This window comes from Echeneis naucrates, chromosome 9 (genome assembly GCF_900963305.1).
Source record: "Echeneis naucrates chromosome 9, fEcheNa1.1, whole genome shotgun sequence".
Classification (NCBI taxonomy): Eukaryota; Metazoa; Chordata; class Actinopteri; order Carangiformes; family Echeneidae; genus Echeneis; species Echeneis naucrates.
Window position 1 is genome coordinate 14245831 of NC_042519.1, and position 27318 is coordinate 14273148.

Consider the following 27318-nt stretch of genomic DNA (forward strand, 5'->3'; position numbering starts at 1 on the left):
TTCACAACAGAAATATACTAAATCCTTCTCCTGTCCAGGCAGAGATATATCAGTGGTTTTGGATATTGCAAGTAATGTGAGTGGAAGTGTGGGCCGAGCGTGGATAAAGGACACACTGTCAGTGTTTCAGCCATAATTAATGCAGCAGTGGCTGAACATGCAGGTGTGTCTCAGAGCCTCTGTGCTTGGTAGGCCTCAGTCAAGCACCAACTACACACTCCCGTTGCTCCCAATTCAGTGTTTGTAGCTGCGATACAACCAGGCAGATGTAGACAACAGTGAGCCGACTCCTCACAGACACAAAGAGTCAAAGTTACCCCGATGCTGTTTACATCCAACGGGTTAAATCACACCTGTGAGTGTAGTGGCAGAGTGCAAGAAAAGTGTGAGTTGTTTAGACCAGATCTACAGCATACAGTATGTGACTCTCGGACATCCAGCTACAGGCCACACGCCACTCAGGTAGTAAATCTATGACTTGCAGTTGACCTGAGTCTCTACAAACCTTTTGCACTGATGACATTTTATCCCCCAGTACCACATTTTTGATGCAAATTGTGTTTGGCTGTTAGTAAAAAGGCAACTTTTTCTACAACAGGAGATCAAGCCAACCAAAGCCAAAAGATTCACCAATGCAGCAAAAGAGAACTAGGAAAGAAAAGAAAACGAAAGGCTAAAGAAAATTACATGCGTTGAATTTAAGGCACAGCCCATGGGCCAAGGAACAGTTTCTTTTTTTAAAAAACAATTTGGCTTTCCCCCTCTCTTCACTGAGCTAGTTCTCAGATAAGCAACATGTCGATGGATCATTTTTACACTGAAGGTCATGTGTAATAAACATTCTCTCAACAAGAGGTACATAATACAGCCACACCATCACCAAAAGGGATGATAAGAATCAACCATTTACAACAAACGGCATTATGATAGTAATAACGTTAATAATTATATATTATATACAGCACAATAAATATATGTCTGTAAACAGCGATAAAACCAGAAAATCTTTTATTACAGGTAAGGGCATTGGGTGAAGATGGAAAAAAAAAAAAAGAGGAAATAAAATCTTGGCACAAAATAAAATGTTTGGAAATGAGACATAATTAAAACAAGCACTCTTTAGAAAAGCAGTGTGCAGTATTTCAAGTGTTTTTTTTTTTTCCTTTTGTTTTTTTTGTTTGTTTTGTTGATTTTCTGTATTTTATGTACACAAAGGAAAAAAAGTATATTTGGGTATTGTAACTGGCAAGCTTGTACTGTGGTCTATGCTACAGTTAAATATTTACTGTACCACCTTTATATTGCAGAAACAACTCAACAAATAGAAAAATATACCAATAAATAATAGCATTAGGTGTAGAGTGAAAAATTATAGAAACAGAAAAAAGGAAGAGACTCTTGGCTGAGGTGTAAGACAGCATTGTATGCATGAGTGAGTGTTTGGCCAGTTTAAACATATTAAATGCATCAAAGTGGTGATATATGAATATATCAGTGCATTAAAGTATCTAGTCTTATCTGATGACGGCGCAATGGAGCTGATTGTCTTGTCTAAAACAAAGACAGCAACTGGGAAGTCTTGTGATGGCAAAGTGAAATAGAGACCAACAGAAACTGAAGTGGCTGGAGACAAGCGGGTCTGCAGCTGTTGGTGATTTGCATGGAAAAAAAAAAGTGTGTAAGAAAAAACAAAAGAAAAGACAATAAAGGCTTTCATAACATTGGTATAAAATCACCCAGTACTTTTTAAACACCATTACTATTTCTGTATACTCGGATCACTAATCAAGCATCTAAAAAAAAAAAAGGTGCTGTTTGTATCAACTACAAAGCATTGCATTGTCTTAGAATGTGTTCAAAAAGAACTGCAGGCAACAATAATAAGAATTTAAAGGCGTCATCCGCATCACAAACCATTTCATTGAGAGTAAAACAGGTCTTCAGGTTTCTGCTTCCTTCTCACTGAAAACGCTCATCAAAAATAAGAGTTAATATAATGAATAAATTCCAAATTTCTACTCACAGGACTAACCAAATATGAGTATAGTGGCATGGAAATAGAAGTATAAATGCTATCGGAGCAAGTGCAAACACCCCAGAACACTCCTAATGTGACCCAGCTGTAAATATACATCTTTGAAACACTGAATTTCTCTGACTCATTTCTCCCCATTGGTTTTCAAAAAGACCACTCATCTTCTTTGCTAACAAAGGAAAGCCTAGGATTGCAAAGGTAAATTCTAGAAAATATCTGAATCTTACATACAGTACAATAGTAAAAAAAAAAAAAAAAAAAAAAAATTAAAATAAAATTAAAGCGGTCTAGGACAGCATCATGGCTGTTTAGATTAGAGCTTTGTGTCAGTCAGATTTTCAAGGAAGACTTCCACATCAGAAACGTGTCTCGAAAAGCTCCCCAGTGTGCTGCGGCGTCCCATCAGGTTTTCAGCAGGCAGGCCGAAATAACATGCCTCATGATTTGTAGTGGGGAGGATATGACCTAAACGAGAGGGAGATTCTCTTTGACCACACCAACAAGCGTCTCTGTAGAGCATGGGCACTTGATTAAAAACACGGAAACACTGCTAAACCTTCAGGCTGAGATGAAGCAGAGGGAATGAAAAGGAGGGGGATATTATGTGTCAGGTCAACAGCACTGAGCAGACGTTCAACGGTTCTTCATTTCCTAAACCTAAGCTCGTAAAGGGGAAGGTGTAGAAGTGAAATAAAGACACACCGTTTCAGCACAAATGGGAATGGAACAGAGTTTTCCTGAGTGCAAAAAAATTTGAAGAAGTACCGGGTGGGCGCATCTGAACAAAGCTGATGGGAAGAGGGGCCACGGTGGAGAGCAGCGCACGCTTTGGAACCATAAACATAGATATATAAAAAAACACAGACAGACTCCACAAAACCCAAAAAATATTCTATAAATAATCATCTGTCATTACTAAGAAGAACAGTTAACCAGGTGCTGTCTATAAACTGCTATGTGTCGGGGGATTTGTCTTTCTCCTCCTCCTCCTCCTCCGTCACCTCTTCCTCCACCACACATGGTTGTGAGGAGGGGGTCTCCCCCTCTTCACCCACCTCCTCCTCCTCTTCGTCGTCGTCCCCCACCTGTTCGTCCAAAGGAATCTCCGTTGATTCAGAGTCCTGTGTACAGAGTGTTTTAGAGTCAGTACAGCTGTTGTCCTCCTCTTCTTCTTCTTCCTCTTCCTCCGGCTGGCTGCCGCTGTCTTTCTCAGTGTCCGACTCCCCGTCCTCCTCCAGGGTGAGCTCAAATTGGAACTTGTCCCCTCCCGGGGGTCGAGTGCCGTCCTCAGGCTCGTCCAGCGCAGGAGAAGGACTTTGGGGGATGGTGCTTTGGTACCACTCCCTGTTGTCTTCCAACGTGTCCAGGATGTCCTGGGCGTCTGGATGGACCAGGTCAGCCCACGTCTCCCACAAAGGATGAACGATATAGTCTATGAAACCAACCTAGAGGATAGAAGAGGGAGAAAACAGGCCATCCAGTGTGCGTTCAAACGGGCGCTGGGGAATGCGTGTGCAGATCAATTGTGTTTCTGTGCTGCTTACCTGGCTCTTTTCTACTGAGGCATTGTGTTTGTCACACATGGGGCTGATCTCCATGCCCCTCTCCCTCTCTCGGTCACCCTGGCTGAAGAACTCCTCCATGATGCGGTCTGTCCACTGCCGGTACAGCTGGAGAGGTTTTGTGGGGTTGCTCAGGTCTGCACAGTGCACCATGTTCTGGAGAACCTGAACATAAGAAACGGTGCGGTCGAAAACAGTGAAATGAGACAGGGTAGCCTGAAGCTTAAGGTTTTGGTGGCGGCATCATTTACAGCACTGAAGATATGAGGATGAACTGCAGACCGGATCTGTGACAAAACTGCGAGAGCCCAAAATGGTGGAAGCTCTCATATCATTGTCAAGTAGCCACCATGCCACCAGACTTTCAGCAACAGAAACCAAATCAATTTTGGTGCACGACTAATTGGAGAGACTGTCCGTAACTGCTGTGCGTGTGAAAACCATACAGAAGTGCTGTTGAATCGTCAGAGGGAGAAAACGATTATTTTCGATTTCAATATAAAAATCAATAACACAGTGATATGGATCTGACCTGTATCCTGTCAGAGTAGTTATCCAGCAACAAGACTCCAGAGCTGGTCACTTTCTTGGTTTCCACCATCGTTTTCAGATCAGCCAGGAGATTCATGTGCTTTGACATGTCCGTTGCGAGCACCTTATTAACACATGCAGAAAAAAGACATCATCATCCATTCTACCACAAAGAAGATGAATTTATCACCAAAGGCAATACAATATTAGAGAGGCTTCTTCATCTGAGGTACATTATTATCTGTAAGATTATCTGTAAGATACAGCACTGCATGTTGTATGTTTTCACTTACAATGTCAATGACCATCTTTCGGAGTGATTGTCTTTGTTTTTTGGTCAAGTTTTGAAAGATGTCACAGTTCTCCTCTTGTAGAAGCTTGAAGCCAACTGCCAGATGATGGTTCTCCAACACAGACGAGTCATTGTACATCAACGCTAGCTCTGAATCTGCAGGGAAGAAATGACATGTATTTTTTTTTTTAACTCAAATGGGTTCAAAATCTAAAATATGCAGAAAACAAAAACAAACAAAAAAATCCCCCATGAACTGAATTCATGTATCAAGGAACATGAAGTTAGGTGCTCATTAGAGGTAAACGTAAACCTCTCCAAATGTTAGATGGGCTGCAGTTACACATCAAAAGGAAAGCATGTTTCCCTCTGAGAGTTTTCCCTATGCTGGGTCATTTGAAGGCCTTCTGGCTGAATTTAGATTTTCCATTAAGATGCATTAGTTTTGGTCACTGTGGAACGGTGGAGCAGAAAGGGGATCCTGCTCTGCTGCTCTGCGGCTGACAGAAGATCAGTCTGGCGGCTCCTAACTAGGATGACTCACAATGCCCTTACTGCAGGGAATCCCCATTTGGGCTTATGGGAAGCACAACACATTTTGTGTGGTAAGTGTGTCAGACTGTGCAATACCTTTTCTGTTCTGATAAGGCATTACTAATACAGAATTGCTGTTTAAGGAGATACCCAGTGGATGCAAGCTCTCTTTGTTTGGGTTTTCCTCTAAATTGCCAAATTAAGGTGATATTTGTAGCACCTCCAGCCAAGAAGAAGTGAGTCAATTGCAGCAGCTGTAGCACTGATTCCCTCTCTGGCTTGAGGACACTTGAGTGTGAGCACAACAACATAAATCCTGTTAGTCTAGTCAAAGCCTCACGAATTCTATCTACCCATGCAGCTAGTTTTCATCACCCACTACCTTATATGTGAAACACCCACTTTCAAACCAGATATTGTTAAAAATGAAGCCAAAATTCAGTCAGGCTAGCAAGGTAACTACAGTTAATGGTGTAGAGTTTGTACTATGTGCAACTGCCTGCATGCCTCCATATATTTAGAGGTACATTAGAAAATATTTGGCCCAAATACGATCTGACTTTGCTGCCCTGACAACAGCATTTACACAACATGAGTGACTGAGGTTTCTGTCTTTGGATGATGTTTTTCTTTACCTGGCTGAACACATCAGCCTGAATGACGTGGTGTTACAAGGAAAGGGCACTATACTAAGGGAAACATTGATCTCCTGTTTGAACTCATCTGTCTTGCAGTCACATGTCAAAGCCGCCACACGTGATGAGAAAAACACATGCTGGTTAAGATGTGCATGTGTGCATACACACACTGTTGATAAATGTTTGCACGTACATGAGAGGTTGTTTATGGGAGAAAGTTTCACAGTCTGCTCAATGCTATCATGCGTACATGCCAGTGAGGCTGAGGATGGAGTGTGTATATTCCCACCTGATAATCAGACTGAGTGAGTGTTTGAATTTGCACTGATAACACCGCTGAGCCACTGATGTAGCTGCTAAGACAGCACCGCTTTTAGACTCACTGGTGTTGATGAGGAACTGGTTGGAGACTCCAGGATGGTCCACGTCATGAATTGCACTGGCGAAGATTGCAGCTAAGATCTCAAGGTCTGTGAACACAGCCTAAAAGAGAGGACCCAAGCCCAGAGGTGAGATGAGAGAATCAAATCTCTGGACAAAAATATCCTCAGCAGTAAGAGCCATTGATTGGACTTTGAGCAAGAGTGTGATAGAAGCGGATTGTGGAAGTGTGGACTGTGTGTTTGTGTCCACGTCAGTGTGCATCGTGCCAATCTGTTTTGAGTGGTGATGTGTATGTGCACATGTGACTCACCTCGAGGGCGGGTGTGGATAGCAGCACATGAGTTGACTGGGTGACGTCAGCAGCGTGAATGTTGTTATGGTAGGCCACGTCGCCATGATAATGGTCTTCTAAGGTCATCAGGTATGTTATAAAAGTGTCCAGTGGAATTCTAAAAGTTTTTAACAAGTCCCTCTCCTAAAAACCAGGACATACAAAACAGGTCAAAGTGATTTCAGGGTTGATAATTTTATATTTGGAACAAGAGGGTGTTTTTTTTTCCCCATTACCTGGAATATTGTGTACATCATGACTGTCAGCGGCCGATTCCCAGAGAACTCTGAGATTTTAAAAACGTTAAGGCCCCATTTATTCACATGCTCCAGCTCCTGTAAATGGATTCAGAGACAAAAAACAAAACAGATTTTGTTATTTTACTTTTTTTGTTAAATTTCCTTTCATTTTTACCTGATTGTATTTCACAGAAAGTGTATTTTTGTGAATATCTAATTAATCGACTTTGCTGCACAGTTTGCGTATACAATGTTTGTAAGGGCACACAAACGGACCTTAGCAAGTTCATCCTCGGTCTCGGTCTTGACTCCAAAGCGAGGGATATTGGAGTTTGTGAGGCTGGAGGAGTGTTGCAGCTTTTTCACCCCGCTGATCTGAGACATTGGTTTGTTCTTCTTCTCCTTCTCCTTCTGTGTATGAGGGGATGGCATCTCCACTTCATGCTGTTTGTCTGGAGAGATGCAGGAAAATGCAAACTGAACATAAATATGATGATGATTAAATTTTTAATTGGCATGCTTTTCTTAAAATATTTTAATATTTTATTTCTTAAAATAAATGTGGTTGATAAGCTCTAGTTGATATCGTGGTACAACAATATCCTAGTTTTGGTAAAAATTGAGCTTTTTTCACATTCACTATACAATTTAAACAGGACGTTGGCAAAGTTTTTCTTTTTGTGTCATCACTCACCCAGGAAGGTGCTGGAGATGAACTCAGACACCTGGTTCCCAGAGCGGCTCATCTCTGATAGGTGAGTCAACTCCCTGTTCAACATCCTCTTGAACTGAAAGGGACACAGACACAGATAATGGGTTTAACAGCACGTAATGCAGGGCAGAAAAATCAAATGACTTATTTTCGTAGCTGGTACTCAAGAGGCGCCATGTATGTGTATGGATGTGAATTACAATATGACAAATTCAAATAAAGACAATTTGTGCACACACAATTCAAGTGCCCCATTGGCCGTGCTTATTTGACTATAAATGTCAAACTGGTGAATGGAAAAAAAGAAACTTATTATTATTTTATAATTACTATTTTATTCGGAGTACATTTCAGATATTTGAAGAAATGAAATGAGTGAATGGGCAGACTACTCTGTTCACAAATTCTTGAAATTTCTAGTCACATATCAGAAGCTGTACCAAGAAAAGTCACGCATCCACACAGTGGGTCAGAGAACTACTGCCGGAGATCTGTGCAATCAGCAACCAATTTTCCCCCTTTCTCTCTTTCAGAATGGGTTTTGATATCACACACTGCCTGTATCTACCTCACCTCATTCTCTCTTCTCTCTCCTGTGCTTAATTGGAGTGGCAGACCCAAATTTAGCTCGGGCTTTTGATTTAAAGACCGAGCTGATTGATGTGGAGGACAAGGCTTCAAATCAGGGATTGACCAAAGTGGTTGCAAAATAAAAAACATTCAAAAAAGGCTCTCTGTTGTCTGAATGATTCAGCCAGTGGTCCAAATGAATAATGTATGTCGATTGATTAATTATATAAATCAATTCTAATCACTTAAAATAGACCATTACAACACTGCAGAGTGCTTACTGTGCAATGGTGTATTGACAACCAACTGAATAACACCCACGGGTATTCACTGAAGGCACAAGAGCCCTCTGTAGTGTGCTCGTCAGGTAATGTGTACACAAGAAAAGCTACACACACAACTTTATTTAGATGAAATATATACGTTTTAAAATATATAAGGGTCAGAAATAGGAGACAAAATATGGAGCAACCTACTATCAAGATGACTGACCTAAAAATGTCTTTAAATTATAATAAAATGATATACAGATGTAGTGAAAATGAATGCTAAAAAAAAAAAAAAAATTTTAAAATATCCCAAAACGAACTTGCTTTAAATTATGTGAGGTCTACATATTTCATTTTTTAGCATTACAACCAGGTATGTCTACATCGTACATCGTAAGGACAATCGAGGCACCAACAGCTCTCTCCATCACAGATTCATCATAATGAATAATGGAGCCAGGAACGTCACACCTACAAAGCATCGGCAACATATTGGATCTATATGCAGTGTGTGCTTTGTATTTGTTGTCATCCGAATCTGTGGTAACAATACACATTAGGTAATCCCCCCTCCCAAAAAAAAAAAAAAAAAAACAGACTGAAGAGCACTTCTACTCTCTGGAAATGTATATATCTTAAATATTCACAGAAAACACTTGCCTCATGAAATGTCACTAATCCGAGACCACATCTTACCTTTATATAACCCCAGGACACAGACAGCAGATAATTTGCTTCAGGCATTTTGACAAACAATCAAAATAGGTCCAAAAATAGGAATACTTGCTTATGGCCCAAAATGCAGTTTCAATGAAAGCATGAAAAAAAGCAGTCCACAGATCTTGCCAGTGAAAGACTTGGTTCAAAGTCAATCAGTTGTGAAATAGCTGTAAAATCCATAAATGAAGCATCATGTCTCTGTCCTGCGAACAGCCACAGGACCAAGCCCATGACCAAGGAAGCCGATGGAAAAAAACGATTTTGAGAGGAGTCGTGGGAAAGTGGCTCCCAAAAGATCCGATGAGAGCATATTGTGACCACCCTTGCTGTGTGCACACACTGACATATGCTCACACTCACTCACTCACACACACACACACACACACACACACACACATATACATGCACTCTGATTCAGGGGCACACTGCTGAGGTTGTAAATAGTTGATGATGGTGCGGATGCTTGGTGGATGCCAAAGCTCCGGGACGGCAATTCTTTTTTCTATCAACGGCTTCCAAACAGGGCTGGCTGCCTGACTGCCTGCCTGTTTCTGTGTGTGACACAAGCTCCCATGTGAAGAGCACAGACTGCATCTATCGTCGTGTCACACAACAGCAGCAAATCAGGGCTAAGATCTGGAAGAAGTGTGAGCTCATCATCACCTCTGATTGGCTTGAATTGAATCAGACTTGAGGTCACCTGCTGTGTGATTGGCTGGGTTTGAGGCCAGTGGAAAATCTCCCCTTTTCCTTTCCGTCAATTCCTGCAGAGCAGCGGGACGGGGTTTTCGTGGGTGTACGTGTGCTTTGTGTATGCAGGATATATTGATACAATATGTGACACAGTGTGTACATGTGTTCATATGCTGCCTGACCTAACCCTCTGTGCAACATGATGGCGAAGCGGAGGTTATCTCATCCAACATGACACAATAACGAAAACCTGAGTTCAGCTTTCACCCCAGTATTCATGAGGGGGTGAGTCACGGTGACATCACTATTGAGATCATGTAAACACACGAAAAGCCCATTAATCTTGCAAAATGAAAGAGCGTCACAGGTAAAATGGCTTCAGATGGGGAGAAACTAACAGCACCGTGTCCACACAAGCTTCTGTGTGTGTCACTCAGCTCAAGAGGCTTTTGCGTTGGTTGAAAACAAGGATGAGAACTTATTCAACAAGGTGGCTTAATTTGGCAATCAGTAAAAACACTGAAAACGGCTTTCTCTAACAATAATAAGTCAAGTCCTTTGAACTATGTGCTGTTTTAGTGTCGTTTCATTTGATTGTGTGGTTTAATAGAGATCTTTGCCAGTAATAATACGATTTTGAGCCAGACCTTACATACCTAACCTTCAGTTAAACAAAACTTCATTTACAAGGATCATAAAAAGATAAAAAAAACAAACAAACAAAAAAAAAAAAAAAAAACAGAGCTTCATTATTCCACACTCCCCATTAAGTGCTTATTAAAAGCCAGAAAAAAATCTGCATACCTTTGAATATGGACACAAGTGTAATAAATCTCAGGTTATTGCATAACATGGGAGGTGAAAGCACTTTGGACATAATCCATAGTTCTTTTGCTGTCTATGTGTTATTATTTTACTTAAATTGCTTCACATTGGTACCAAAAATCCAGCATTTTTTCAGCTCTGGTTTTGGATTTTCCAGCAATACCCAGCTCTGGTTATAAGATTTGAGATTTGAGCTGTGAGGTAGTTTGAGAGCTTTGCCAGTAAAGCTTCACAGATTAATATTACTTTGGGATTATGACTCTCTATCAATATGGAAGACTATCTTTCAAAGGTAGAAAGCAATAACTGAGTGTAGAATAGAAACCACAAAGAGATGAATATGCAGGATTCAGCTGTTTAATGAAGGGGCAGCTTGAGCTCTAAATGCCAACCTGTGATAGTAACAACAACTTTAAAATCTGCTCAGAAAACAGTTTCATTTTGGCATATGATTCTTGTTAATCACGGGCGGCTCCGTCCGTCTATGAGCTCATTCAAGAGGACGTCTTTTCATTCTTTCTCCTCCTGTATGTGTGCGAGTGGAGAACTTGCATTGTGTGTGTGTGTGTGTGTGTGTGAGATGATCCAGTGGTTACAAAGATTGAAAAGGGACCAAATGTGTCTCTGCTTACTTCACACCCCACCTGTACAGCCATCTTGGCACTGTGAGTAATTTGCAGCTACACCAGAACAGATGAGGCCAGAAACTAACTGAGATCCAGCAGCTTTGATTCACTAAGAGCCAAGCAGGCCAGCACAGGCCTACCGCGCACACCGACAAACTCACACATGCAGTCTACTCTCTGCGGGAGCATATACACAGAGATAACGCCCACGGACACCTCTCCTGTCTACACAAACGCACACATATTGATAGCTTAGCCAAGAAGTGTGAACACAAACTATTGGGTAAAAATTGGAAAGTGTCACACCAAGCTTATGCTATGTGATTTTCTGTTCAGCTGACCAAAAATATCTGTTCCCTGTTGTACATAGCCAAAGACACCTCCAGATCTCTGCTGCATTTATTCCTTCCACAAAGCGCATTTACTCTGGTGGTGGATGCCCCCTCCCTCCAGAACACACAGAGAGCAGGAACACGAACAGTTTTCATTGAACCTACTGCTGACTGAACTGCAAGTCTATGTTCCATTCATGACATAAACGACGTGTAGGACAGTAACATCACAAACAGCTTACTGGGAAATGTTTAACTTCAACCTAAGACCTGTTTCATTGACCCTGATAATGAGAAACTAAACCATTTAGCAAGAAAAACGACATTTCAGAAATAAAAATATCTGCTATTGTTTTGCAGTGTGATATTCCCCATGCACTTCTATGTGAGTGATTTATTATCTGTACTTATCATGGGCTCATTGTGTTAATTTTAACCTAAAGAATTCATCTCCCACACAGACTGGATGCATATGTACAAAAATGTGTATCACCAGGAAAACAACTTGGAAAAACAGATGCAATGAGCAGATGTAGCTGAAAAAGGTTAAAGAAAACAAAGAGAACAAGTATTGATGATGGCTGTCCTGGGTGACTCGGCAGTGGATGTAGCACACATCAGACGCTGGACTGAAAAATACATGGTCGTTTCAAGATCAGAAACATGTCCTTAAGGACCTTCAGAAATGAAGTGAATTCATCGATTTAGTGAATGATTCAAACTCTTGGTGGCCGGATTGTTGGCCGAGTAGTCAGCATTAGTCCCAAATGGGGCGTAACCAAAGCATGAAACAGACACACAAACACTTATCACTGTAAGTGTTTTGGCCAGGCTATTGTTGTCGTGACTGGATATGGTCATGCATCCATGTACACTGCAAAGAATGTTCTCTTTTGTTTAGCTATGGTCCATGTGGCTCCAGATATTAGCCTATGTTATAGAAAATGGGCCATGACACTTGCAGAGATACGTTGGAAGAAATGGTTGTAAAACTATCCAGACTTAAATTGCATCAATCCTCATGCAATGGGAATCAGCTAATGATGTTGAGCACATTTGACATGAACCTGTCTTGCCTGATGTCATGGCTTTAAGCATCTTCACAAACTGGACCACTGGATCACAATATCGCCTTGCAGAGTTTTGCTCAAACTAAGATAAATACAGTTTCAATCCAAAGCAGTTCCAATGCTGTAATTGCAGTCTGCTAGGAAGAGGCATCAAAGCCAAACTTGACTGGCATACACTGCTCTGAAAGTCATGTCAAAAGAAGCTGATGATTCCAAGAGCGAAGGTCACAAAGGTTGAAATGTAAGCACAGAAGCATCCTAAACTCAGTACAAGAGAGGAGCCTTCATTGAAAAGGCCAAGAATTAAATGTATTATAAGAAATCGCTACATTCTGAACTAAATCTAGAGAAGTGCAGTAGAGTGAATTGGAATTAAGTATTTGCTAGGACAGTGTGCATTTCAGGCAAATGCTCCAGCAACAATGAAAGCAATGACCGCGACATCTCCTTTTGGACAGACAGGCATGTTACCTTGCTTAACCTACTGTTGTAGCATCCCCTGAAGTAAGAGTGAGAGTGAGTCAGGGAATAATGTCAACATTATTGACATTACTCCCTGGCGTGTGGTGACTGCTAAAGGACATGACTAGAGCACTAGCGGTGGGGGTTATTATTTATTATTTATTTATTTTTTTTTTTACAGGGCTGTCAACGGACATCACATAATCAGAGGTAATTCTGGACACTGTGTGAAATTGCAAAAAAAAAAAATTCTATTGACTTCAAGGGAAATTCCAATGTAATGTTTCCTTTTAATCTCAAACTTGCCTTCATTGATGAATTGAGGCTTATGCTGAGTGCTGATAAATGAAAGTCTGCAGGATACAGACACAAAGTAATGGCTATGTGTGGGAGATGAAGCGACTGTATTACCTACGATGTGTGTGTGTGTGTGTGTGTGTGTGTGTGCGTGTTGCTGGAGTGAGGTAGCAGGCTGGTTTGGCCTCTGGCTGTTGCCATAACAACCATAGATAGCTGTTCTGTGAGTTAGTGCATGTTACAGGTTTGCTTTTTTTTTTTTTTTTTTATCCTTTCATTTTTACATGAGGCGGACGTCCCAGTTCTGCATGTGGTGACTGTGGAAACAGCAGCGGTGAACCGGTGCATTTGTGTAATTCCTTTGTCTGTCTGTCCTCCCTGCCTCTCCTATTCTTGGTCCATCCCCTCTCTTGTGACATCAGAGTATGTGACATCATCAGAGCCGATCAGCATTCAGCGCGGCGCAGCAGCTCCCCTCCACACACACGAACTGGAGAAGACTGAGCATGCTCACGGCACATCTCCCTGCCTGCATGATGATGCTATCACAAACATGCATAGACCATACAACACTCATGTAGGCCTTGATGGCATGGCTGAATACTGAAAAGGTGTCAAAGCAAATACAGCTGTCACAACCAAATTCCTGTTTCCGAGGCTCAAATAGTAACTACGTTTGTTGATTGAAATGGTTAGAATAGAATACACTGTAGATTAAAATTAATAATATTTGTACGACCTGCTGCTTTTCCAAAAAGCCACTCTTCTTTAATTTGTCAAGTGTTGACCAACCAAACTATATTATGTTTGAGCTGTGTGCTGCTTGCAATTTTTATAAAGTTATGCTGCACATCAGTTTGTGCGATAAGCACAATTTCTTCCTTCATACAAATGAGTAGATTTAAAAAGTCTGCTAAGATGATGCATTCACAAACAATTAAATGGAAAAATGACCTTGCTAATCTGAATTTAACATGTAAATTCAGTGCTGTTTGCAGCCAATTCCAGTGTTGGATCTTTAGACAACCACAAATAAATCCTGGAACAAATATTGTTTGAATGCATAAATGTAAATAGAATCATATATGTAATAAAAAAACTATGTGGATAAAAAAATGAACATGTTTAGTATGCATCATATCTGTCTTTCATCACGCTGCACTTTACATAGACTGTATATGCCATGGTCAAATGAATGCTTAAAAACACATCTTCTTCAGCCACAAAAACACAAACCACTAAGAATCCTGGGTAGCAGCTTCTCCATGTTTCAATAAATAACACATACAGCGCACCCCTGCAACAGTGCATCATTCAGTGCATCGTCTAAAAAAGCCACAAGAGCGAAACTTTGTTTGAACAAGTTAATGTGAAGTTTTTAGCTATCTTACCTTGTTGGAGGCCATCTCGCTGACTGAGTGTCTTGTCTGCAGTGTCTCCAGCTGGTCCAGACACCAGTCCAGCTCCTCCAGGGTCTCAGTGGCCAGTTTCTGATAGGCCTCCTCTGCAGGGGCAAGACAGGAGGGCAAGGGGTCAGTAAGGGCCCGCTTCAGAGGGCTAGTGGACGGTCCAGGCCCGGGGTCTCCCACCCCACAAACAACTAAGCTGGGATACCCCGAGTAGACACATGGGTGACTCTTCATACTGGACAGGTGGGCCAGCTGTGAGGGCCTGGGAGTAGGGCCGTGCTGTCCTGTAGCCTAACTCGAAGATGAGTTGTCACAGGTCAGCTGTAGGATATGTCACTGATTCTCTTGGAGAAAAAAAAAAAAAAGCAAAAAAAAAAAGCAAAAAAAACCCAAACAAACAAAAAACCCCCAAAACAAATTCCAGTGCAACGTTTTCAGTTCAAGTCCTGGATTCCTTCTTTCAAGAGTGAGTCACATACAGTCCCAGGCAGAACAGTCGCAGCTGACGGAACAGCCACCACAAGTTAGTTCAGAGTGTCGAAATAAATGTTAACAGTTAGAAACCCATAGCTGAGAATACATAAGTAACTCACACAGGAAAAAAAAGAAAAGAAATCCACACAGACAGACAGACCCATTCATGATCGCTCCTACTTAGCGCACTTATCACACTAAGTGATCTTGGTGTACAAGGTTTACTCTATCATTCATAAGAGAGGTGTAGTTCCAGTCATGTAGCAGGATGAACAGCAGTCTGCTTAGCAGGCCCATGTCTGCCATAGGAAGGATGGAGGGAAGACAGGGATGGTGGAGAGGAGGATCCAGTGAGAGGTTCAGAACCAGTCAAGCTCCATGTCAGTACTGCCCAGGACGGATCAAACACCAGACTGTTCACTGCATCCTCACACACTTAACAAATACAGAGACATCTCTCTCATCCACACACACACACACACACACACACACACACGCACGCACACACACGCAAACAAAACACACACATGCATACACACTCACACCAGATGAAATGCTAACCATAACACATCATGATTTTCTCTCCTCAACCTATCTGCCAATAAAGACATCCATGGTATCCAGGAAGCAAAGGGTATAGTCCGGTGCTGTGTGTGTGCTGGGTAGTGTTTCCTATAGATGCTGTGTGTATAGGGGGTGGGCTGCTGTTGCTTCGGCGTCCCTGGTAGCCAAACGTGCTGCTCTCCCCAAGCTATACCTAAAGCCTGAGAGGACTGCACTGTGGATGGGGAAGGGAGAGTGAAAAGAAATGGACTGGAGTAATAGAGGAAGGGGGAGCCAGAGCTGTGAGCTCCCCCTACACTGTGTGTGCATGCATGCTGATATGTGTTCAGCATTCAAATACATAAAAGACAGGTAAACAAACAGATGGGCCAGCGATATGGTAAACATGGCAGAGCTTTACTGTCACCAGCCCAAACTCACAGCATCCTTCACATTCTTTCGATTTGAAATTGAAGACATGTGCCTCTCAATGTCAGTCTATGTTAGCAGAAAATGTCACCTTGTCAGAAGCCAATTAATATTGATGCCTTGACTAATTTGGGAACGTGCAGGCTTTTAATGCTATGTGATCTGTGATCTAAGAGGGAGGAGGGGTGTAGGGGGTCTTTTCAGTCATAATTCAATCACTCAAAGAGAAAAATACACAAGGAACCAAGTTTAGCCCTCATCAGATCACGAGGATTTGGAAATGCTGCTTTTTCACTGTGGGACTTTTAGACTCTATGCCTACACCTCTAACTTTTTAAGGGTTATCACCATTTGGACTGATCAAACACATCTATTATACCGTACAGTAGGTTTTAAAACATGCACATCATTTTTGTTTCAAAGCAGGTCAACCCAATGTAATAGACTGACAGCTAACCATCCCTAAAGCTCTTTTGTCCCCTCTTATTCTCTCCAATCACCCCCCCACCATTGCTTCATTGTCTTTGACAGATCTCTCCCTCCCTTTTTCCATTAGTCCCCTTCGTCTCCCACACTCTTGGTTTCCTCCACTGATCCCTGAACATCCTTCCTACTCTCCTTTGCCTCCTTCCTTTCTCTCCCCTCTTCCCTCCCCTCAGTCTCCCCTTCTCCCCCCTGTCTCTCTCCCTGGTGTGGTGTCAGTGGTTGGGGGTGCTACTCTTTCTGACAGCAACTGCACTGACGTCAATGACATTCTTCTCATGCTTAGTGCGACATCAGACACCGGCGCTCGGAGAGGCCACTCCGCTGCACAGACGCAGGGCTGCAGCCAAACTATGTACCGGAACAGCTCGACAGTGAAGTTGGACTGTGAGCGGGAGAAGATGAGCAGGGAAGGGGAGGAAGAGGAGGAGGAGGTGAGAGAAATGGAGAAGAAAGGAGAGGCTACACATATGGGGGAAAAAAAAAGGCCCAAACAATAGTACTGTTGTCAGATCCATTACTCTGATGGCTGTCTTGTAATTTTATGATGAATAACAAATTCTTTATCTTATTGAGCACAAGGCTTTCAAATGTTCATCTAATGATTATTTGCTTATTTGGAAAATAGCCCCAAATGAAGGTGACAATATTCAATATACCGCAAACCTCTACATTTGAGAAGGTGAGACCAATTATTCTATTGGATGTTTTGATAAAAAGCATAACTTTTTTTTTTTTAATGAATTGATGTCATCTATGCAAAATTTCCAATTTCATAATGTTTAATAACACTCAAATGAATTTCCTTTTGTCTTGCAGTAATTTGAACTTTATGTATGGCTTGTGTTGTCAATAAAGACTTATTTTTCAATCATTGTCTACGTAGTACAATACGAATCAGTCTCTCTCCAGTTGTTACCAACATCATCCTCAATAGATGAAGGATTGCACAAAGCTATCAGTAATTCTTTTTCATTTTAAAAGATGATTTTCTTTACATCAAGGAATTAGAAAATGCTTTGAAAAAGAGGGAAAGAGCAAAGAAGCCTCAACATAATCCCATTTTAAATTGATTTTCTTTCAATTATACTCCCTTTATTGTCCTTCTGCACAGTGACTTAGCTGCTGCCTCAGTAAGTCTTTGCGTTACAAGTAGTCAATACTCTCAAACAATTATGGTTCATGACTCACAGCTGTCACCAGTTTATGGCACAGCTCATAATGGCTGCGCACAAATATGATCGCATTCTAAATTTAGCTCAATGTCACTAGTTGCTCGTGCATAAGCAGGTTATCCATCAGGAATGTGGTTCTTGGGAGGAAAGGGAAGATATGAAAATTTGGTAGAAAACTAATTTGGCTCTTTATACTTCCAATCCTTCCAGTAGTAAGAAAAAGCATATTTATACCAAATATTTTTGCATAATTCTATTGCACAAAACAAGTGATTTCTCACTGTTGGAGGTTACATGATGTATCTTTGGTATTGCCAAAGAGCCATTGATAATGCTTAAAGCAAAGTAATTGTCAAGGGCAAGTCCATTATAGCCATCCAAGACTGTCTGTCATGTCCTCCCTCTGAATGAAAAGTCTCCTTAAAGTAGGCCAGAGAGGCTGTGCAGTGGACTGTGCGTCACGTGGTTTATAGCACATCCCATTATCAGAGTAATGTATGACTGCATACAGGACCTCACAGTTCCTTTTTTGGGAATGATAAATCTATGTTTATGGATAAAGTGCAAAAAGAATGGCAGACTCATGGCACTCTCTTATCAGCCGCGCTGTGTAAGCCAAAAACTCAACACTTGAGCAACATGAAAAATAATTTGCCTTGTCGATATCAAAAACAGTTACTGACGCCATATTAAGTACAGAAGTAAGAGTCCATTCAAACAGAAAGCTCCAACTGAACAAACTTTAAATCATTCCAGGAAACACTTATTAAGAATATAAAGATCTGGAGGTTCACATACTATTTGTCTTGTCACCATATAAAGAGTGGCTGTAACTGAACTGATTACACATCATCATAGCTCTGCAGAAGTCTGAAACATCTATCCAAACTTATCTTAAATTACAGAAAATAGTACAGTACCACGGCAAACATTTTGATGGTATCTGCTGTTATACTGTCCTTTTATCTCACAATTATTTGCTCAGATGAACTCATCCTCTATAAAATATGCTATCCATATTTGTATTCTGACCATGTTGAATATTATGATTGTGTTCTTTGGCTCCCTACACAGTGTGTTGGTGTTTGCCAGCATCTCCTCTACAATTTGCTAACGTGTTACAACAGACAATGACAGCAATATAACATCCTTGGTGACAGTCTTTATCAAGTTTGCAGTTTTAAGATAGTGCGGACTACTATTACCAATTCTGCCAATGTAACAGTTTACACTCTCTTTACACCTTATTTACAATCTAAAAAATGATTTGTAAAACACATAGTGCAGCTGACTGCACATATCTGCTTATTACTCCATTATGTTGAGACGTGACTTATAAATAATGAAGTGTGCCAGTGAAATGAATCTGTTAAATCTACTTCTGGGTCACAGATCCCAAATGAAATCACACACACACATACAGTCGCACACACTCCAAAACACTGAGAACACCAGTGGCCATCATGCCCCTCACACTGTCCACCTACCTGTAAAGGTGGTCTTGGTGATTGGTGGTGGGTTACACATGGGTGATCTCCTGTCATGGTAGAAGCAAACACACACTCTGAGACCCAACGCTTTACACTTGGAAACCCTCTACCAGGCCCTAAACAGTTACCAAGGACAGTTTACTTTAGCTCATTTGCACACAATGTAGGGGGCACCATACCTTTTCTTACCTTGGCTACTACTGTTATTGTTGTACTCCATAAGAACAGCAGAGGGCAAGCTGGACACAGTTTACACTGGTGCAGCATGTTAGACACTAAATAACTGCTGCTTATTTAGCACTACATTACAGTCATAATGTGTGTGTGGTCAAACATTACTGTGTGTAATACAGCAGCTCCTTCCATTAGATTTCAATCCTCTTCACTTACTTATTGGATGCTCTGTCTTGCTGTAGATTAGTTAATGCACCGAAGTTGTTTCGTACAGTTCTCAAGCTGGCAAGAACCTGAAGGCAACATAGGATTAAGGATTAAGTCAGAATATTATAGTATTAATTCGTGAAATTGTCGCAATATAAAACATATGAACATAAAAAGATGACAAAATTGGCACAAGCGCCTACCTGTGCAAATGGCGTTACAATCATATCGTCACCATGACTGGAAGAAAAGAAACAAAGTGGCTTTAATATTAGATTCAGGTCTGTACCATAATGACATTCAACAACAAAAGGGTGTGCTCATGTTCTGCAAAGGTCAAAGGGGCGGAGGGGATGGTAGAAGCGAGGGGGCGGTGATCACATCAGATTTGTTTCAGCGCCTCCGATGCCCTCAGTCACACTGATATGTTTACTCAACACATCAGCTAACAGCTGAGGCCCTGCTTCACAATGTGTAGTAGTTTCAGATCAGCATCTGGTTAGACATAAAAGAACTGGAGGGTTAGGTTCATATCTCTATACACATCACATAGTCACGTTCCGGCTAAAAGGATCTTGACTGTAAACGTTGAGTCAGATTGCTGCTGATCCCTGGGCCACATTATAAGTGCGTACACTGTCAATATTTGCTCAGGTGAGAGAAGCGTGTTAGTTTGAAGAAGCTTGTTGCCCCCTGCTGTGTCGTACGAGACCAAAGCCACATCAAACACACTACTACACTACTTCCACGTGAGCCAACATGCCGGGTATGAAAGTTAAAAGAGACACAGGCTTGCCAGATCTCCTACTGTGAGACGGAAAGTCCTCAGAGTGAAGACGACAGGCCAGACGGATAGATCAGTGAGACAAGGGGTCAGACAATGAGTTAGGTTTTGTTTTTGCTTCCTTGTAAATAATTTGACTTGATTATAAAGGCATATTAATAATAATAATAATAATAATAATAATAATATGTGAGCTAGTAAGAGAAGCTGCCTCCTATCTATCTGTTCTGTCTTTTGCCAGATGTCTTGAAATTGTTGAATGTAAACACGGGAATCATGGTTTTCACCATGGTGACTGGATAGTGGGTGTAGGTGAATGAAGATTGGTTTAAATACTATGAAACAAATGGTAGGAAGAGTAAGAAGGAAGTCCAAGGTTACTGCAGGGCATATTTTTCATCCTTTTGTACATGTGTCTTGTCTTGTCCCGGCAACTGAATCGAACTGCCAGGTTTTTAGTCAATACTCTTATTTCCTGTAGCATAAAGTGTACAGTAAATGCAACTGGATAGCCACCACAGCTATTAACGATAGCAAAATAGTGAAACAGCTATTAACATTGGCTACATGCCAGCTAGTTTGAGCATCTTTTTTTGCTGTAAGGTGCAAGGGAGCTGAATTCTGTGAGTACCACAGGCATTATCAAACTATCAGATGTGAAAATAAGTGTGGATACTTCGTCTCTGACTGTCTTGTTTGTGCTATTGAATGTGGCTAAGAATAGATATGACACTACATGGTCAGCTGTCGGTCATGCACACCTCCCACCATGGCCAAAGCATTCAGCCCGGGAGCTTTAAGACCTGGTCTGATAAACATCCAGCCATGACAGATTGCGAATGTGGAAAAAAGTCTGGAATCAATCATCCCGCACAATAGAGAGCATCTGAGTGCATTTTTACAAAGGTCCAGCTGGGAGCTTAATGAAAATAATGCACTCACATGTCACTGGCAATGGAGGAGTTTCGGGACATAGACTTGGGCGAAAGGTCATAATCGCTGTCCGATCGGTAGAGGAAGGACTCCCTCCGTTGGCTGTGGACAAAATTGGCCTGCAGGATGAGGCCTGAGCCTGGGCTGGCCATGGGGTCCAGTGGGCTGCGACCTGATGACGTGCCATTGTCCACATCGAAACTGCACATGAAGAAAAAGAGAAAGACACAAAAATCAGAATATGGGGATGCATTGTTGTCATTTTATTCAGTATTATTACCAAAGAAGAACAGAACATATGGACTATTTTGAGGACTTTTGGCATTACCTATATAAGGCTCCACGCTTACTCATGCCCTGCTGACTGAATTTGCTCATTACCTTGCTTTATTCAAATGATAATGAGCTGCTCACTCATTATCTGGCTGATTATTGGATGATGACTCTCGTGGTGGACTGATTGGCAAATCAACAAAAATTAGAACTAATGCAGCAATATTCAAAGACAACCACAAGCAACACTTTGCTCAAAGTGTGCCCAGGACCACAGGGAATACCTCTGCTCTAACAATGCCACTGACTCACAGCCTAACAGTGTTTCCAAACCACTGACACCATTTACCCGCAATGTCACGATGAGCTCCTTAGTCTCCTAGGTGATTGTTCGCTCAGGTGATGACTAATGCCTGGGATACCAGGGATATCTGCCTCATTGCTACGGCTACCGTGCAATCCCATAATCCCCTCTGGTGTGGACACTTAGGTCAGCGGGGATTCCCTTTGTGCAATCCAGAATACACATTGTCATGATCATCCTGACTATGGAAATAGCCACATATTTAATCCAGTATTATCCACCCTGCAACCAGAACATGACGCCATCCCCACGCTCATATTTTCCTGTCAAACTGAATACTGACCTAAAACATTCTTTGACATGACACAATTGGAAATACTATAAATACTATCACTTTCCTTCCTGTTTTCCATCTTGGGTTATATGTGTTCCTCTGGGTATTTCACGTGGTTTGTAAATGTGAATTATAGATTTAAAGAATTGTTTATGCCTTGTTTCCTTCCCACATCACTGGCATAGTCCAAGACTGAAGCTACTACAATCAGCTACAAGCACCTATTGTGGATTGGCTCTGTATTTCCCACTCTACTTGACGTCCCGTTCAACTGTTAGTTAGTGTGTCAATAATATATTAATATGAAGGAATAATATATTGATTCAACAAACAACTGATGTGTAAGGAGCAAGTTAGAATATTAATAGCAAACTAAATATCATCAATGATACCACCGGGCCAGTGTTTGAGGGACATACCAGGCATATTTTCCACTACAAATAATTGGCTAAAATACCAGGATATCTCTTCGAGATCTTTCTGGCTCATAGGATCTAAGTGAGTGTGAAATCTGGCTGCGGAGCAAGATATTTTGGCTGCGAGCCTAGGGACTGAAGGAAGGGCAATCGTATTGTCCTCATCCCCTTCTCTGAGGAAAGAACACACAGAGGTAATATGTGAATTACAATGACTCCAGCAACTTGTGTTGTCTTATCTTGCACACATCACCCTGAGATCAGTCGCTCCTTCTATATTTAGTACTGGATCAAAACAAAGACACACAACTCCTAAGCCATGCCCTTTTACCACATCATGCACTCCATGTGTTATATTTATCACAGGTGAGAAAACCCAGACTCTCGCACAACTGACTTGCATGTTTTCTTTCCACGAAAAGGCTCTATGTGAACATGTGTGCAGGCATGCATCAAATTCACCAACAAGAAAGAGACGCAAAGTTTGCTGAAAGGAAAGAATATAAGGAGAGTGCTGAAACAAAACTGAGCATATATCTGACAACTGATTCATTATCACATGTACTCCGTTGCTCACAGCGATTCTGTGACACATCACGTAACTCCCCTCACAGCGTGTTTCTGTGTGCGCAATGTTTCTCCACAGACACGCCCATTTTGGGGAATGACACAAAGAGTTTTCTGAGGTGTTGCAGCAGCACTGACACTACAGTGGGAGGAAAATAAAAATGTCAACACCCTTATGACTGTGTTGTGAGAATCAACAGAAAACGCACAAAGATTTCTCAAGAAGATTACTACAAATCCAGCAGTATGTCGAGGTCAAGACAATGGGAAACCAGAGTTTACCTAAAATGGGAGTGATCCTGAACCATGATACAACTGGCAAAGAAAGGAAATATTTGAAGAACAAATACTGGGGGGATGATGAAGAGGCCCTTGCTCCAGATATGACATGCGTAACATATAATTTCCCTCAACTTCTGCTCATCATCCATTATAAATTTCTTTCCGGCATCATTATTACTTTAAACAAAACGCATATAGGTAACATTTTATACAGCTTGAAATTTTGATTTCATGAAGTTGATTGCTTTATAATTACATGTTATAACTAAATCTAACTGAATGCAACTGTAGAACCTGATCTAAGTCAGGCTGTAGTTATTCATTTGATGGCCTGGGCCCTCAGGCCCTACATTTCAACTTACTGCCTTGGCTTGTCTATTTAATTAGCGTCAGACATGACATTTATGAAAGTGAACCTTCTATTCAGTTGAAAACAACTTTTTTTCCGTTGCATACTTAGAAAACCTGCTCTGATCGATCACAACATAATTCTGATGTTTAAAGATGGTTCAATGAAAACAAGGTGAATCAATTCAGTGAAAAGTAAGTCAATGACAAAGTCATACAGAAGTTAGTTTGTTGAGCTAAAATAGCCTGCAGACACACAAATAGACCAGACTATGGTCTGTAGTGTTAGAGCTTGTTTCCCACAGGTGTAGAGTTTCATGCTTGACTTTAGTTTGCAGGAAAAGAAGAGATTCTTTGTCAGTAGAAAACGTATAACTACTGTGAAAGAGCAATGGCACGTTGGTGCTCAGACAGATGAGAAGGCTTTAAACGGCAGGACACGGCTGGGTTACACACAGTGTATTTCTAGGAACACTGCATCCCTCTTAGCCTCTCTCACTTCTCTCCATCTTCTTTTTCTATGTCCATTTGGTTTGACATAGAGAAACACACACGATCACATAGATCAATGACTCATTCATTTTTAGCCCTCAGCAATTGATCTTCCAAGAATCTATGAACACTGCAAAAATTGACACAACAAAGCTCACGCTGGAGAAAGAGGTCACGTCAGAATAATCCCTGATAATCCCATAATAATCTAAAAATACAAACATTTCACAAACACTGACACTATGAGAAATCTGAGGAAAGATTTACAAAATCTATGAAAAACACTTTCCAAAGAGTCATAGGGAGGGAAGACGACACTCATTTTTTTGAAGGCTCTGAGTATATGGTTAATGGAGACATGTGGGACTTGTATGTGTGAGAGAGAGAAAGAGAGATTTTTTTCTTTTCATCTTTTTACGAGGATAGTGGGAGTGTCAGTAATATGATGATGTGTGATATTCAAAATAAATGTTGGTATCCTTGAACTTGCTCGAAATGCAAATGAGGATGCAAAGATTTAAGAAACAAAGAAATAGACCAAAGGTGACAGAGACCGATGGCAGAGTGGGCACAGTGACATGTTTAATTCAGGCGTATGGCAACTGAAAAAAAAAAAAAACAAGCTTGAGTTGGTTACATTGCAGAGCAACCTCTCTGCTTTACCTCCTTTTTGTAACTGATAACTTCAAAAGCATGTTGTATCAACACCAATGTGTTGGAAAGGGTAGTGTTCCAGCAAATGAGCAAAGAGTAGAGCATTAAAACGTGTTTAGAAAACTTTTTGAGAAGTCACTGTTGATTCGGTATGTGATTTTAAGTTTCCTGGGCACACTAGGTTCTCATGTTATGTTGTTTAATTTCAGGAAGTGCAGTATAAACAGTCCTGCTTGCTGAAGTGAAATTTATTTATATATGGTGATATAATGTATTGTACTGTCATATTTCCAACCTTGAGGTGCAATGCTCTGTAGTTACACTGAGCCAGAGCCAGTTTAAAATTATTCATGTTATCATACAGATAACTCAGTTCGACAGTAAAAGTAAAACACTCTACTTTGTACCATGTACAAGGGATAAAATATTAGTGCTCAAAACCTAATTCTCAACACTGCCCAAGCATGTGACAGGGGTAACAGAAAAACAAGGCCTGCACCCAATGGGCAGTTAAATCAGATAGATAAGTGGCTGACCACTGACTGATAACTAAAACAAGTCATCTTTATCTGGCTAATACTCACACACGCCCTTTCTTAGGCACATGTTCAGTCATGAAAGGAAGAATTCAAATACACACATATTGTACACAAAGTGATATCAACACCCACTGGGCAGCAAATTCCACAGAGATTGTTCTTTGGCAGATAAATAGAAAAGGATCTAATGCCACATTGGCTGAAGCATTTCACTGAGCAGCTTCTCATTAACATACAGAGCATAGCTACAGAGAAAACTATAGGCACTGCACAGCAGCATGACCTGCTAACAATGATCCTCAGAGGTCTGCACTCTCTGCCAATGTCGCTCTTTCCTTCGAGCTTTCCTCGCCCTTCCAGTCATTACGCTAAAGTGAATCCTTCACTTTAGTCGTGACTGTACTTTAGTGCTCGCTGTCAGTGTGCCATTCAGAAAACTCAGTCAATTATGCAACGCATACAAAGAGATCACCATGGTGACTCAGTGTCATATGACCTCACAAAGCAAAGCAAACCAGTTTTGTTCCCATATACACTGAGATCCACTTAAGTATGAACCTATTTTCATTCCCATTTGTCATCTCAGGCTTGTCTTACTGAAGGTCAAATCGAGACAAACATATTGGATAACTTGCAGCATGTCGAGCCCAATGATGAGAGGCCAGATAATAATGCCACCTTCAACATTTAGTGCCTGTCTCAGAGTCCGAACTTAGGGCTGACAAAGGCCAGAAGCAGACACTTGAGCTCAAGTTAAACATTTGCCACCTCCCTACTCTTTATCTCAGCAGACCATAACATCACTCCTGGTCTGAAAACGAGTAAGAGACACTGCAATATGTGTGGAGTAAACAGGATTTCACAAGCATCCGATCCCACCTGCTCCCAATCCTCCACCTTCCCAAAGGTCAACTCATCTCTACTGAGCCGGCTTGAGAGGGATACTCCACTTCTGTACACATATCTGCATTTTAACTGTTGGGTGGAATGGGGTCTGTTTGAGTTTGGGTCACACACCTATGTTTTAAATACACACCCAGAGACACAATTGGACTGTGGACAACTGTCCACTCAAATACACAAGGACTCAGATGGATACACAAACAAATAGACACTCTTACAACCATAAAGTTAAAAAAAAAAAATTGCACACATAGAGTTTGTGTGGTTCAGATGATAATGAGCTCAAGGTAGGGTTATAAAACCGCTGCACGGCAGTCAACATGGACTAAATGATCAGCTTTGTAATTCTTACTAACAGTCATAATATACTTCAAATCTCATTTACTAATGAAAGAATTATGACAGACAATGCATATATGAGAGTTGCTGAGAAAAGCCTCATAAAAGAGTCAATAACAGAAGAGAAGGAAGGCAGGACAGATGGAGCAGTTGGTATGCTTTGTCCAGATGAGTACTGCTTTTGTGGGCATTCGAAATAATATGTCTTCATTTCACACACGCATCACTTCTTGCTGGGCATGTTGTTGAGCAGATTGATAAACTGACAATGTGAGAACTCTAGGAACGGGGTAAGCACCCCACCTCCACCCCCTACGGATGCAGAGTATTTGCTCAGGGTTGTTCTGATCATTTTATGACTTAGCCTGAGAGGACCAACTGTGAATATTAACTTCCAGCGATGTTTCATACTAAGCAATGAATGCTGACAGAGAAGGACAAGTTGAGACAGGAGGGGGGTGGAGACATGAGGGGAGGCCAGGGCGGGTCACGCTCTGGGCTCTGCTCCCTGCGTTATTCTGAAGCCATGTGCAGACAGTAGCCTTTGCTGTTCTACAACACTTTTGTTTAATACAATTTTACAAGCTGAACATAAAAACTAAATGCCCCACATTGATTCAACTACCACGTGTCCAGTTGTAATT

The 27318-nt window shown here is 41.2% G+C and overlaps 1 protein-coding gene across 6 annotated transcripts in view; it reads right to left on the reverse strand.

The window, feature by feature from the left end:
- Positions 1 to 27318, reverse strand: part of pde4d (phosphodiesterase 4D, cAMP-specific) — a 143340-nt gene continuing 116022 nt past the window's right edge. For 4 of the 6 annotated variants that reach the window (XM_029511703.1, XM_029511705.1, XM_029511706.1 and 1 more), the window contains 14 exons: positions 21233 to 21424; positions 19710 to 19746; positions 19516 to 19592; positions 19123 to 19172; positions 14514 to 14626; positions 7241 to 7334; positions 6823 to 6998; positions 6544 to 6642; positions 6287 to 6451; positions 5976 to 6075; positions 4422 to 4576; positions 4130 to 4252; positions 3580 to 3762; positions 1 to 3480 (listed from right to left, as the gene is read on the reverse strand). In XM_029511703.1, the coding sequence (XP_029367563.1) occupies positions 2989 to 3480; positions 3580 to 3762; positions 4130 to 4252; positions 4422 to 4576; positions 5976 to 6075; positions 6287 to 6451; positions 6544 to 6642; positions 6823 to 6998; positions 7241 to 7334; positions 14514 to 14626; positions 19123 to 19172; positions 19516 to 19592; positions 19710 to 19746; positions 21233 to 21424 (2056 nt within the window). In that variant the 3' untranslated portion in view covers positions 1 to 2988. Of the gene's footprint in view, positions 3481 to 3579; positions 3763 to 4129; positions 4253 to 4421; positions 4577 to 5975; positions 6076 to 6286; positions 6452 to 6543; positions 6643 to 6822; positions 6999 to 7240; positions 7335 to 8793; positions 8842 to 14513; positions 14627 to 19122; positions 19173 to 19515; positions 19593 to 19709; positions 19747 to 21232; positions 21425 to 27318 lie in introns of those variants that run through there. The other 2 variants (XM_029511708.1, XM_029511709.1) reach the window with 2 other exon arrangements.